At 42.1% G+C, this 15,390-nt stretch overlaps 1 protein-coding gene across 1 annotated transcript; it reads right to left on the bottom strand.

Moving 5' to 3' along the window:
• Positions 1 to 2,828: 2,828 nt before the first annotated feature.
• On the bottom strand, positions 2,829 to 15,054 carry LOC139930847 (protein phosphatase 1 regulatory subunit 3C-B-like). The gene is made up of 3 exons (XM_071924134.2): positions 14,894 to 15,054; positions 8,219 to 8,658; positions 2,829 to 7,796 (listed from the first exon to the last, which is right to left on the bottom strand). The coding sequence occupies exons 1-3, from the start codon at positions 14,905 to 14,907 to the stop codon at positions 7,213 to 7,215; spliced, it is 1,038 nt and encodes a 345-aa protein (XP_071780235.2). The 5' UTR covers positions 14,908 to 15,054; the 3' UTR covers positions 2,829 to 7,212.
• Positions 15,055 to 15,390: the final 336 nt, after the last annotated feature.

Genomic DNA, 15,390 nt, shown 5'->3' on the forward strand with positions numbered 1-15,390 from the left:
GTTCAGCCACAGTTTCTTCTGTTCCGTTGGTGAGCAGGTATTCAGGTCAAGCTGCTTCATGTCAGGCAGACACACACACACACACACACACACACACACACACTGCTTACATCATCCAGAGTGTTTCCTTATATGAAAAACACCGATTGGCCACAGGGGGGGCGTGTCAGGGGGCGGGGCTTCTCATAAAATAACTTCTGAACACACATCTGATCCACATGACACCGGCAGACTTTGTGGCCAATCAGCAGACAGAAGAAGAGACAAACCCTCCATGATTGGACCAATCAAACAACATGGAGGCAGTGGAGAGCTCAGAACCAACCTGCTGATCTTTCCAGGACTTGGTTCAGTAGAAGAGCAGCTCTACTGTTTGTGTTGAGATAATCAATAAACATGATTAAAGTGTGTAGAATGTGAACAACCGATCTCATGTTGCATTCAGGTCCAGTCAGGAAAGTGTGGTAAGCAGTTGGTACGAAATTATTAACGCTGGACACTACAGACACTTTAGACACTTTTTAAGTTTTATATTTGATCTTTTTATAGTTTTATATTTATTTATATTTCCTTTCCTGTATGAATCTCACTCCCTCTGCCAGCTGCTGCTGTGGCTCCTGGATTTCCCCTGGAGGATCAATACAGTGCAAACTAATATAATCTAATATGATCTTGTTAATTTTTGGTGAAAATCCAACATGTGAAGTGGAATATGTTGCAGAGTGCTGGAGGAGGGACAGACAGACAGAACCAGTCAGTCAGCAGTCAGTCAGACAGTCAGTCAGACAGGTCAGTCAGACAGACAGTCAGACAGTCAGTCAGTCAGTCAGTCAGACAGACAGTCAGACAGTCAGACAGTCAGTCAGTCAGCAGACAGACAGTCAGACAGTCAGTCAGTCAGGACAGACAGTCAGACAGTCAGGTCAGTCAGTCAGTCAGTCAGTCAGTCAGACAGTCAGTCAGTCAGTCAGTCAGACAGACAGTCAGACAGTCAGTCAGACAGACAGTCAGACAGTCAGACAGTCAGTCAGTCAGACAGACAGTCAGACAGTCAGTCAGTCAGTCAGACAGACAGTCAGACAGTCAGACAGACAGTCAGACAGACAGTCAGACAGTCAGACAGTCAGTCAGTCAGACAGACAGTCAGACAGTCAGTCAGTCAGTCAGACAGACAGTCAGACAGTCAGTCAGTCAGTCAGACAGACAGTCAGACAGACAGTCAGTCAGTCAGACAGACAGTCAGACAGTCAGTCAGACAGTCAGTCAGTCAGTCAGTCAGTCAGACAGACAGTCAGACAGACAGGTCAGTCTCAGTCAGTCAGTCAGTCAGTCAGACACAGTCAGTCAGTCAGTCAGACCAGTTGTTTGAGCTTTCTGGATATTTTGTGTGTTTTCAGTGATCTGTGAGGTTATTGGCCTAAAAACCAGACTAGAGCTATTTATAGTCTCCCTCTCCCTCTCTCTCTCTCTCTCTCTTTCGTCTCTCGTCCTCTCGTCTTCCATGTCTCTCTCTGCTCCTCTGTCTCTCCGTTTCTCTCTGTCTCTGTCTCTTTCGCTCTTTCATCTCCTCTCTCTCTCGTACACTCTCTGTCACTCTCGTCTCTCCTCTCCTCTCTTTCTCTGTCACTCTCTCTCTCTCTCTCCCTCTCCTCTCTCTCTCCCTCTCGTCTCTCTCTGTTCACTCGCTCTCTCTCTCTCTCTCTCTGTCACTCTCTCCCTCTTCTCCTCTGTCACTCTCTCTCTCTCTCTCTCTCTCTGTCACTCTCTTCTTCTCTCTCCTCGTCTCTCTCTCTCTCTGTCTCTCCCTCTCTCTGTTTGTGAGTTTAAACTGGAGAACTGGTTTCAACTGGAGTTTTGGGATTCAGAAATGTCAAAAAGACTCTAGAATTCAAATTTGAAAAAAACAAAACAAAAAAAATAACTTAAATACATTTTACATAAAAATGGAAATTCAGAAATAAAGGCAGAAATTTAAATAAAAATTACATTAGAACAATATTTATGTAGAATCAAATGAAACATTAAAAGAAATTAGATGATGGTAAATAAATAAAGACAAACAATATTTGTACAAATATAGGTTTTGCACTGCAGAAGTTGAATCCAGAAAGAGCTTGATGAGGGCTGAACACGCCTGTAACCATGGTAACAGTGTTTCCACAGTCAACATGTCAACATCAGCTGCTGCACCACACACACACACACACACACACACACACACACCTGCAGGTTTAAAGTGTCGACATTTAAAACATCTTGAATACAGAAACTACAGCTGTTAACTGTTCACCAAGTATGACTAAAGGTTTATTTCAGTTAAAGCTCCATATTCTCTCTGTCCAGAGTTTTATTTTGTGTCTTTCTGTCCATTCAAAGCTGTGTGTGGTGGTGTCATGAACCAAAAACACTCTCAATCCATTTCTCCACGTTCCTTTTCCAGCATCTCTCTGAGCTAGTTATACCATGGTCTGGGTGAATACTCGATTCTGATTGGCTGCAGGGTGTCCATTAATTCCTGATAATGGACACCCTGCTTTACACCAGATGGACCTTTAAGTTTCATTTTGATGAAACTGAATATAGACAGCAGTGTTGTTCTTTACATCAGTGATGTTTAGTGGAGGACAGGAAGACGAATTAAGACAAATGTCATGAATTGTCAGTGTCCAACATTGCTGGATGTATTCAGTGTTTTGAAATGTCTCATTTCCTGTCAGAGACTTTGCAGACTTGGTTCAGACAGGAGAAGAAGAGAGTCGCAGGCTGTCAACACTAGAAACATTGGACTTTTATTCTGAAAGGAAACACAAAGGAACAGTCAAACTGTCAACACTAGAAACATTAGACTTTTATTCTGAAAGGAAACACAAAGGAACAGTCAAACTGTCAACCATAATTTCCATCACAATACAAAACATCCCGTCCGTCCGGTGTCTTTAGACCCGTTTGTACATTCAACTTCCTGTTTACATCACTTCTTGCTTCAGAACTTTGCTACATTGCACTTCAGACTGCAGCGTTGCTAGGATACAGTAGCTAGCACAGAGCAGCTAGCTTGGTCAGCGTTAGCTTGGTTTCCACCGCAGGATTCTCTGCGTCTTGTTGAGTTAGCTCTGCGGCTAACTGCGGCTGCTAGCCAGACTGGACCTTTACAGCAGTGTTACTAGTTTTCACATGGAGGTTGAAGCAGAATATTTTGTGTGAAACTTGTGCAAAGCTTCAGGTTTGCTGTGAGCTAAAGCTCTCATTCTCTTTAAAACACTTTCACATTCCATTTCTCTTCCATCTCCGCTGCACATTCTGTAAATAACATCCCCCCCCCCCCCTTCCTCCTCCTCCTCCTCCTCCTCCTCCTCCCACACAGAGCCACTGATAGAGAGTTTGGCCTGGTGAAGTCAGCCATGTTGGCTCCACAGTCCTGGAGATTTGATAGGCACACACAGAGGGGTGGGGCTTAGCAGGTTAGCATGGCTGCAGCCTGCTGTGATGCTAACAGGTTAGCTGTGTGTGTCTACAGCCAAACTCTCTACAGGGCTTTCCCCCTCCATCTGGTTAATGCTTAGGAGCAACACACACACACACACACACACACACACACAGTAGTAGCAGCTAGGACAGTAGGGTAAGAGCACTAAGCGTTTTCTCTGAAGGCGTTTTAAACCGCTACCGCTACAGGAGCAAACAGGAAGTGCAGGTTCAGGTTTCCGTCTCTCCGCCTACATCAGTAACCATGACAACTAGAGTTCAGTATGATTATCATCATTAAAATGCATAGCTATAACCTCAGGAGTGAGTTTTAGTGTTGTTTTCCTGTCACATGGTGGGGGCACTAAAACGGTTTTGCATCGTTAGCATTCCTTAGGAAACAAATTGGTGGTGTTAGCCAGGAGCTAACAAGAACACTGCTAACGGAGCGTTTTAACTGGGAGAGAAATGTAGGAACAATGACAATGAAATATAACAGTAAAATTCATCCGTTTGCTGTTAGCATGACCCTTGACCTCAACATTCACATCTGATGCTGCATTCATGTCATGTAGGAAAAACCGTCAAAATTAGTTCATGGAGATTTTCACAGTTCAAACTGGTTTGAGTCATGTTGGGTTTGCAGTAAGGGGCGTGGCCACGACGCGCTGCATTTCCCTGCCAATACGCCCGCCTTTGATTGAAAGCAACAAGTTCCCGCCCCTTCTCTGGAGGTTGTTGAAAGGCATTCTGGGAAACGTCTCTAACTGCAGTAGAAGCAGACGAGGCAGGTCGAGGGAAAGCAGGTTCACTAAAACAGTAAATAACTGCTGGATGAGATCTGACACTGAACAGTTTTCCTTTAACGTCTGTTCAATCACTTTCAACCAAACCTACATTCTCTCTCAGCATCTTAATGGATTAGATAATACATTTTTAAGCAGTTTAATGGTTTTTTGCATCATTAAATGGTGTAAAGTGGAGAGAGACAGGCAGTTACTACACATAACATACTGACATACACAGGACTTTGAATTTAAACAGAAATCTACTTCCCGAATGAAGTCCAACCCTGGTGACAACTAACTGACTGGTTTACTGACTGACTGACTGACCTCAGTTGGTGCAAAGAAACAAACTAAATGTTCTGCTTAGTGCAAAGCCCCGCCCACCTGTCACTCAAGTGGACAAATACGAGTATTTTAAAGTAATTGAACAGATTTCAAATACAGTGAACAGTCTGAATCACAGTTGATTCAAATCTTCGCAGTTCTCTACAACTTTCCTTTTAAAGACAACAGGAAGAAACGTCTCAGAAACAAAGATGGAGAACGGTTGATCCATCGTTGGGATGATGTTAAGATCTGAAGGAGTTTTACTGAATTTTTTATTTATTTTTCATTAATGATACTTAATTAGCATTTGCTAGCTAGCTGTGTTAACTCGTTAAAACGACGTAAAGGTACGAAAGGTAAAACCAGAGCAGAGAAAAATCTGAAAAATCTGATCTGATTTGTCTGTTCAAAACAATATAGCTGCAGACTGGAGCCTCTGGCCCCGCCCACAGAGCCTCTGGTCCCGCCCACATAGCCTCTGGCCCCGCCCACAGAGCCTCTGGCCCCGCCCACAGAGCCTCTGGCCCTGCCCACAGAGCCTCTGGTCCAAACAGCAGATGTCAGCAGAGAGTTGAGAGCGTCAGAAACATTGAGCTTCATCTTAAAGGGGAAGTGACGGTCAGTCTGATGAAAACAAACATCTGCCGAAACCAGATATTTTTCATACATACTGCTGCTGTCATATGAAACTCCAACTTTACAATTTTAAATGGGAAGTTGAGTGCGGAGTCGGACCCATAACCCTGCGGCCCACGGCTCCAATTCAAACATCTTGTACCGCATTAAAAATGAACGGGCGTCAATGGGACCTTCAGCCATGATCCTCACCATCCCTGAAAACTGGAAGATACGTGCTTCTCATCCAGCTGCAGCGATATTAGATACTAAAGCTCATTGGATAATATTTACTAAAGTGCAGGTTTGGACTGAGCCATGCTGGGTCTCACACAGGGAGACAGGGAGGGGCTCCAATCACTTTCAATTCAGTCAATTCAAAGCAGACAAAAAAACTGAAATTCATTCTAGTTTTGTCATTGAAAGTCTCCAAAAAACAGCTAACATCTGCCCAGTGACTAACATGTATAATGCAAATGCCATGTATATGTGCTAATGTTAGAACACTCATTCTAGGAAGTATCTCTGTTTTTCAGTATTTTACTTCTGAAGATCCTGGTTTGACTGAATCGAAGGAGAACTGAGCCCCGAGCTGAAGGCATCAAGGTTTAACACACAGGAACAGGATCAACACTTCACACTTTTCAAGTCAACAAAAGTATTTTCCTTTTTTTTAGTCCACAGCACAAATTTCTAAAATTATAATTTTAGTCTAAACAAATTTTTTCTTTTTTTTTTTTCCTTTTGTTTTTCTGAAACCCAACTTGTCTTTAGGTAGACATGGGTTTGTTTCAGGCATCTTAAATCTTTTGAACACAGTGTTTCAGGCTGAGACAGTAGGTCTTCGTGTCAAGGTGCTGATGTTGTCTTAGAGCTGTTTCAGGACTTGGACATCCTGCAGGGTGAACTGTTTGTGTTGAGAGTCATTAATCAGGTGTCATGGCGGAAAGGGATGGGGGGGGGGGGTGTTCAGGAAAACAACAGGAAATATGGAGAAAGTGTGCGATCCATCCTGAAGATTTGAAGATCCCTGAATCGTTAGAATTGAATGCCTGTAAATCCTCTTCCCTCCTCCGTCTTCATGCTGCTGAGTGTCCAACACCGGGACTGGGACAGACTGGTGCTGCTGTGACGCTCTTATGGAGCCTTATGAAGTGTTATGAAGCCTTGTGAAGTTCAATTAATCCATTGGATCCTTTTCCATGGTGCCTCTGAGTCCTTATGAAACTCTTATGGAGACTTGGGTCAAACCTTATGTGATCTAATGAAGCCTTGTGAAGCCGTATAAAGACGTACATGGCATTATAAAGCCTTATGGAGGCGTATAAAGCAATAAGGCCTTGAACCCTTAATGAATCCTTGGGAGGCTTTTAGAAAGCACTTTTGAATCCTTGTGAGACTTATGGAGCCTTATGGGGCCTTGTGAAGTTTAATGAATCCTTTGGATGCTTTTACGAAGCCCTTATGAATCCTTATGAGATTCTTATTAATCTCTTTCTACATGCTACTGCCATGGGAAACAATTGCCATGTTTGAAAATATGAAACCTTCTGAGGTCTTGTGAAGTTTAATGCCTTCTTGGGATGCTTTTATGAAGCACTTATGAATCCTTAAGAAGCTCCCATGAGGCCTTGTGATGTTTAACTGAAACCTTCTGAAGCCTGTTGTCCTGAGACCTGACACTTTGCTCAGCAAACCTCTAGGGGGTAAAACTAGGCTTTGCCACTCGTGTGCAGGCGTTGTGAATCTCTAATAGAAGCTTCAAATCAGCACTCAGATGAATTCATTTTGGGGAAGTAAAGTGACGCGAGTGAAAGAAGCTCACAGTGTATCCTACCACCACATCTTGGATAAACTCCAGAAGGTAAAACGTGACTTAACGTCGCTCATATGAAAGTCCCATGAATCTTTAACAACTTCAATACAATTGTTTTCTTTTCCCCTGTGGCTGTTCTGACTCATTCATTCCAGGGAGACAAATGGAGTGACTGCGACATGGAATGTGTCCTGTGTGTCCTCACCAGTAGGGGGCGCTGTTCTCTATGCGTCCCCAGCTCTGCCACTCAGGGAAGATCCCAGCCGATGTCCTGGGGCTTCCAAAGCGATCAAACTCCATCTCCGACCGCTCTCCTCCGTCGTCTCTGCGGATCTCCATCCCGGCGGTTCCACCGCTGCTCCTGGTCGGGTTTCCGTCCGGGTCCGACGCCAACAGCCCGTAGTTGTTCCCGTGGTTGTTGTCCCAGAAGGTCTGGTCCCGAGCCTCATACTGAAGGCAGAACTCCACCCGCTCTGATGGCTCCAGGACCTCTGGGACTGGAATGGTGAAGGAGAAGGTGTCGGTGTCCGGACAGCCGTAGACGTTGTTCAGGTGCCGACACGGAACGTCCTGGAAGGAACGCCACGAGTCGAAGGTGATCCGGACTGAGACGGACTTCTCAAAGCTGATGTTTCGGACCTGGACGGTGCCAGAGAGCGAGTGCTCCTGGACAGAACAGCTCTCCAGGCAGACCTGCTGGGCTTTGAGTCGGTTCCTCAGCTCCAGGTAGTCTGCACCCGGCTGGGTGAAGTCCAGAACCAGAGCAGAACCACGTTCTGCAGGGTCTGGCAGAGGAAGATAAAGGACGGGTCAGACTGTTAGGACTGGAAAAAAATGTATTTGTCAACCAGCACCATAACTCTAAGAGAAGAAAACAAGGAGGGGTCAGTTAGCATAATAACACTAGGAGCAGAAAACAAGGAGGAGTCCATTAGCACAATATCGCTAGGAGCAGAAAACAAGGAGTGGTCGACTGGGGACATAACACTAGGAGCAGAAAACAAGGAGCGATTGATTAGCCTCATAATGCTAGGAGGGAAGGTCAGCTAGCATAACACCAGGAGCTGAGAACAAGGAAGGGTCAGTTAGCATCATAACTGGAATAATTGTAATAATAATAATAATGAAGAGAATTTCCCTGAAGGATCATTCCAGTATGACACCCTTCATCATCATCATCATCATAACTGTTCTTTGATCAAGTCACCTGGGTCGTCTCCCAGTCTGAGTCTGGCGGTGGCGCCCTCCAGGTCAGTCAGGTGGAACTGCAGCTCGGCCAGCTGGTCATCCTCGGCCTCGTCGAAGACGTGGACGGCGGTCAGCGCCAGGCCCCGCGAGTCGGCAAACACCACGCTTTTCTTCTTCCTCCTCGGCCACGCCCGGCTACCGGCGCTCACCATGGTCGCAGTCGTTGAGGCGAAGCTGTTACCGCCGCCGGAGGCGTCGCCGCAGCGTCCGGAGGCCAGGCAGGGTCGCAGCGGTTCGCAGCGCGACAACAGCACAGTCGCCGGGGAATTGCAGTGGTTGTCATAGTTACCGAGGAAGGAGCGCAGAGGCGGCGAGCTGGCCAGGCAGATTCTCATCGCCATGTCAACGGGCATGATGGGAGATGGGACCCCGGGGCGAGGGTTCAGAATGTGGAGAACCCTGGAGAGACACCGGGCGAGAGACATAGAGGGAGAGAGAGAGAGCGAGGCAGGGTGAGAGACAGAGGAAGAGAGACAGAGAAAGAGAGCGAGGCAGGGTGAGAGAGACAGAGAGAGATAGAGAGAGACAGAGAGAGAGAGAGAGAGAGAGAGAGAGACAACGTGTTACTTGATTTTGATGATCATTTTGCCTTAACTGTTTCACTGCAAACTCTGGAAGAACTCAGACTGCTGTTGGCACTGACTCAAGCTTTCTAGGGATCAGTAAAGGCGTTCCACAAGGCTCTATCCTTGGTCCACACTTTTTCTCATTATATACTATATAATTAATACAATTTTTTCAACACAACAATATAATATCCATTTCTACGCTGATGATACCATACTGAATGTGTGAAAACCAGGCTCCTATTACAGTCTGGCTTTGATGCTCTCCAGATCTCTCATCACTCTCAATCTTGTTTTAAACTCAGACAAAACTAAATATGTTATTCGATATGCTATCTTAGCATTCCTACGCTAAATGGTACACAAATTGTAAAATGTAGTTCCCAAATTAAACTCTTACAGTCATGTAATCAGTTATTTACTTTCTCAAACTTACATTTTGCTACTTTTATTTTTCTTCCAAATGGTTAAATGTTTAGTTAGGGAAGGAAGAAAAAAGAAAGCAGTTTGTTGGCAGAACAATTGAATGTAGAGATAGAAAAATTAATTATCATATAAATAATTATCAAATAGATATAACCGTGAATCCATCAACAGAAATTTTAGCCTTCCTGCAACAAAAACAGCGAGAATTAGAAATCCTTCATATGGAGAAAGTAAGAGGTGTTATTTATCGTTCAAGGGCAACATGGATGGAAAAGGGAGAAAAGTGTACCAGATTCTTTCTTAGATTAAATTATTGGAATCAAAGCAAACATTTTTTTACAAAATTGGTTTCACCAGAGGAGTTGTTCTTTAACATCACCACAACTAATATTACAAGAGGAAGTAAGATTTTTTTAATAAAATTTTCTCAGAAAAAAATAAATATAGTCCACAAAGCGAGAGAGAATATAGGCATTTTTTTCCGAAGGGGGTTAGAACATTGACAGAATCACAAAAAACTGAGAAAGGTCGATGGAGGATGAGCTACAGCTTTACTCCTTCAGAAAGGGAAGTCCCCAGGATTGGACGGTATACCAGTTGAGGTATACCAAACCTTTTTCTCTGAGATTAAAGATCATCTTCTTGCATGCTTTAAATTTTCATATGAACAAGGAAAACTATCTCCAACTCAGATGGAAGGTGTGATTTCATTCTTGCTAAAGCAGGAAGTTAATGGACAATATAAAAACCCGGAGAATATTAAGAACTGGAGGCCTCTCGAATTTTCTCTAAATGCTTAGCTCTGAGGATGAAAAAAGTTGTAAGTGCAATAATCCATGATGACCTACATGGTTTCATTGAAGGCAGGTATATTGGTGATAATCTATGCTCTCTCTTCGAAATTATGGAACACTATGAAAAAAATAACCTTCCAGGTTTATTTTTTATTGCAGATTTTGAGAAAGCCTTTGATACGATAAAATGGAATTTTATTTGCAGATGTCTCCACTATTTTAATTTTGGTGGTTCCTTTATTCAGTGGTTTAAGGTTTATCATGCTCCGAAGTCTAGAGTGTTGAACAATGTCTATCTATCGGACAGCTGTGAGCCCTCTAGAGGCGTACGACAGGGTTGCCCATGATCTCCAAATTTGTTTATTTTAGCCATTGAAACATTAGCAATTTGTATTCGGAATAATTCAAATATAAAAAGGGCTTAGAATCAATGGATAAGAAACCAAAATGTCTTTATTTGCGGACGATACAACATTTGCTTTACAACCATCACAATCTTCGTTAGATGCTTTAATTATGGTTCTTGATGATTTTGCCAGAGTATCAGGATTAACACCAAATTACGATAAATGTTCAGTTCTAAGACTGGGAAAATTGAGAGGTAAAAACTTCCAACTACCTATTGACGTTCCAGTTAAATGGTGCAATGGTAATATTAAAATGTTGGGGATTTATATTCCAGAGAAAAACCAAGATTTGGTGATGGCTAATTTTGACATGAAATTGGAGAAAATGGATAAAATCTTATTGCCCTAGAAAGAGAAAGCCTTATCACTTTATGGTAAAGTAACTTTAATAAACACACTTGTGGTTTCTCAGTTTATTTATCTATTTCAAGCTTTACCTACACCAGACAAAAGTTTCTTTAAATGTTTTGACAATAAGGTCAAAAAATGGAAAACCAGAGAGGATCAAGCAGAAATGCATTTATAATTCCTACGACAATGATGGTCTAAATTTACTTAATATCAAAGCTCTTGACCAGTCATTGAAAGCATCTTGGTTACAGAAAATATATAAAAATCCACTTAGTACAACATGTAAAATTTTGAAATATTTAAACCCCATATTTAAAACAAATATATTCACATTTATTCAATTAACATCAGTCCACATTTCTTGGTTTTTAAGGGAATACCTAAAAAATACATCCCCTTTTTTCAAAGATATATTTAATGCATGGTTACATTTCAAATATTTTCCGCCAGAAAAAAAAGATGAAATCTTAAGTCAGATCGTCTGGTTGAACTCCAATATTCTTATTAATGGTAAACCACAATTTTGGTCTCTTTTGTTGAGAAGGGTATAATCTTTATTAATGACATTATTGATACAACAGGTAATATTTTCAAGTTTGAAGAATTTTGTAATGTATGGAGATGTATGCACACAAATTCAATATAATCAACCAGTTACTGCTATTCCATTGATATGGAGAAGGAAGTTGAAGGGTTTAAGAAGTTGACTGTTTGTAGTAAACGTCACAACTGGCTATCAAATGTAACGATCAACCATGTTGTATACAGCTTTATGTTAACAAGTAACCATTTAATTGATACCCCATATAAAATGCATTGTTATTGGGAGGAAATATTTGACACGCCCATTCCATGGAGACGAGTATTTAGTTTGATTCAGAAAATTACAAAAGATTTGAATATTCACATGAAAGTGTTGTATAAGATACTGGCTATAAAAAAGATGTTAAATGTATGTACTGAAGAATCTTATCATTGTCGATTTTGTGCAGAGGATAGTGAGGATTTATTACATCTTTTCTGGTTCTGTCCAATAGTATCCTTTTGGATAGAGGTTAAAAAATGGCTAGAACTAGTATTACAACATTTGGACATTTCTATGTAATCTATAATACTCTGAGATCTAAGGGACGGGTGTGAGGCCATTTGTAATCTTTAGATTTTATTAGGGAAGTTCTTTATATTTAGAACCCAAACACAATCAATGCTAACATTAGGCTATTTTAAAGCAATGGTTAAGCATTATTATATTCTGGAGAAAATAATAGCTAATGACAGTGAGATGTTGGTGGTGTCTATTGGCTCAAAGAAAAAAAGAAGCGATTCTGTAGTTGTGTGTTTGTCCTGTTGCGGTTGTTGTTGTTTTTTCTTGTTTTGTTTGGTGTTTTGTGTCTTTTGTGGTGATGTGATTGTGTTTGTTGTCATTTGGTTTTGGTGTGCGTTGTATTCAATGTGTTTGTGTTTGATGTGTATGTGCAAATAATAAAAAAAAAATGTTGAGTTAGTACAAATAAAAAACCAAAGTATTGCTCGACATGATGTTGCTAAAGCAGACTGCAGCAGCTGCGGGCCGGAGGTCACGACTCACTGTCAGGACGAACAACAAACTGCAGAACTTGGAGATATTCACATTACTCTGAACTGATGGAAGAGAAGGGGAAGAACATTATTAACTGTAAGTTTAGCTTCACTATCTAACCTGAAGATTTGAACTGAAAGCTTGTGAGTCAGTCTGCTGTTTATTCTGAGAGCAGACTGTGATCTAGTTTACTGTGAACCAGGAAGCTGCTTGATGTGTTCTTCAGACAGCAGATGTGACTTCAGGCTGAGACCCAGACCTGATGATCACTGATGACTTCTGTACAATAAGAGTGATGACATCAGCAGAAGACGTATTTTAAAGGCATTGTTTTTAAGTGGGTAATGTGAAAGTACTCTAACGAGTTACTTTTAATAAAGACTAACTTAGTGAAATAACTAGTTATTATTTAGGGCAAGTAACGAAGTAAAGTAGTTGTGCATTCTTTAATTATATATTTTGGTTTTATCACTTTTACCTTACTGATCTATTGTTCTGTCTTTTGTTCTTTTATCTCTTCTGATTGTGAAGCACTTTGTAACTTTGTTTTGAAAAGTGCTATTTAAATAAAGATCATTATTATTATATTTATCTGTAGTATTCTGGGCTCTGAGAGACAGAAGGCCACCGGCCGTCAGCTGAAGCAGAACATATGATTCTAACTCCGAGTCCTGTGGTTTCACAGAGGAGAAACATTTTTAAGTCAAAAATTCAGTTCAGCAGTGAACTGACTGTGCCTGGACTTTATATTAAATGCAGTAATAATGGAGCCAGATCACAGGACCGGTTCGGTTAGTTAGTTTCTGGTACGATGCTCCTCTTCTCTTCCCGTCACTGATTTTAAAGCAACATATCCTGTCCTGTCTGTTGCTGACTGTGTGTGGGTTGTATGAATATTTTGTTTTCAGGTCAGGTCACAGCTGGATCTCAGTGATCCAGATCCAACTTGTTGGTTTTAAAAAAAAACCCAACAAATTAGATTTACATCTTCCATTTGAATGATTATCTGTCATTCAGCTTTATCCCGAGCGACTCGGCCTCGCTGCCTTGCTCTGAGACACTTCAACACTTCTGGAAGGTGAAGACTAAAGTGACTCACGACTCTGTTCACTAAAACCGGCGGGGGGGTCTGGGGTCGTCCCCCAGAAAAAAAATAGTAATTTAAAACAAATTTCCTGCGTTTCTACCCCACCTAACCTCTTGGATGAAGTCAAGAAACAGCAACCCTGTATAATGTTAACTGTCGTGACTGAAATGACGTCAAGCAGCTGTTCGTTGGTAGGTGACGTCAGGTCTAGGTCATGGGCCACGGCCAAACTCAAAGCCCCTCCTAATAATAATAATAATAATAATAATAATAATAATAATAATAATAATAATAATAATAGGTGACGTCAGGTCTAGGTCACGGGCCACCACGTTCCGCGCGTGGTACAGACAGATCGCACAGCGTGAATTTTATGAATGGAAGTGTGAATGGAGGAGATTCCTTCCCCTGCAAAACTTATTTTATTGCAGTTATACTCTACCCGGTATCTGCGAAACAAAATCACTGCAGTGAAAGTTGTGTCACAAAACTATATAGTTATGTATCCTTAAGAGGGTGTAGGACATCCCGGAGCTTTCTGACGCATACCTGCATCACGTAGACACACCTGACTCTGCAGAGATACCATCAACTTATTCTGCTCTGTGCTGTTTTTTATGAGATGAGATGAAGCTTTGTTGATCCCTGTTTGGAAATTAAATAGTAACAGCAAACAGTAAATAAAACTATAATCTGAATTATAATAGAGCAGATGAGGAGCATCTAAACTTATACAGCTGATAAATTCAACACCAGGACAGAAAATATGAAAATTACAGCAAAAGTCCCAAAAGAATCCAAAATATGTGTGAACTGTGTTTTTCCTGCTGTCATTTACAGCGAGAATCATATTATTACATCATATTAAGACATTTTGAAATTCATTTAAATATTGCAACTGAACGGTCACATAACGCTGTTTATTTTAGGAAAATAACTTTGCCGGGGGGGGGGGGGTGAGGTGAGGTGAGGTGAGGTGAGGGGGGGGGGGGGGGGGGGGGGGCAGGTTGGTTGAAACAGGAAGAACTGCAAACAGGAAGCTGAAGCAACATTAAAACAGTGATGTTGTGATAGAAATGAGTTGATCGATTAGTAAATATCGACTTCTGACAGGAATTAAAAGACAGATGATCACTGATCCTGCAGAACCTGCTGTTGCGCAGTTTATTATCCCTCTCTCTCTCTCTATTATCTCTCTCTCTCTCTCTCTGTCTCTCTCTCTCTCTCTCTCTCTCTATCTCTATCTCTTGTCTCTCACACACGCGCACTCGCTCAACCTCTCTCTTTTTCTACTCTTTCTCTTTTACTCTTCTCTCCCTCTTTCTTTCTCTCGCTTTTTCTGTACTTTTTCCTCCCATACATCCCCTCTCTCTCTCTCTCTCTCTCTCTCTCTCTCTCTCTCTCTCTCTCTCTCTCTCTCTCACCTGGTACAGTTCATTGAAGAGTCTGGATCAACAGGAACTCAGATGAATCCAGTAGAAGAAAAACCGATGAATCCAAAAACAAACGAAAAAAAGAAAAAGAAAATCGTCTTGTCTTTTCTTTTCACATTGTAACCATTATGAAACAGAACAGCAGCTCGCCTGCTCTCGCGCTCCGCCACGCCCCCCGACCGAGAGAGAGACAGTCAGAGAGAGAGAGAGAGAGAGAGAGAGAGAGGGAGAGAGAGAGAGAGAGACACAGAGAGAGACAGAGAGAGAGACCTGTAGTCTGTTGGGATCGACCAATCAGCGCTCCCTCCCGCCAGCTGCTGACTTTTCTGTCCAATCAGAGAGAAGAAGAGAGAGACAGCGAGAGCGAGCGCACATAGGGGCGCGCTCGTTTACGTGCTCCTGGGCGGTGACGTGACAGCTGGGCGGAGTTTGGCCAGAAAACCAGAAAACAACCAAAACAGAAAGCCACCGTCTGTCTGACGAACAGA

The sequence above is a fragment of the Centroberyx gerrardi genome, chromosome 20 (genome assembly GCF_048128805.1).
Source record: "Centroberyx gerrardi isolate f3 chromosome 20, fCenGer3.hap1.cur.20231027, whole genome shotgun sequence".
NCBI classification, from domain to species: domain Eukaryota; kingdom Metazoa; phylum Chordata; class Actinopteri; order Beryciformes; family Berycidae; genus Centroberyx; species Centroberyx gerrardi.

What these genes read in the sequence shown, in the direction of transcription:
- LOC139930847 (XM_071924134.2), bottom strand. An exon ending in CAGACTGGGAGACGACCCAG is followed by an intron (nt 7,797 to 8,218) that starts GTGACTTGATCA and finishes TTCCTCTGCCAG; the next exon opens with ACCCTGCAGAACGTGGTTCT.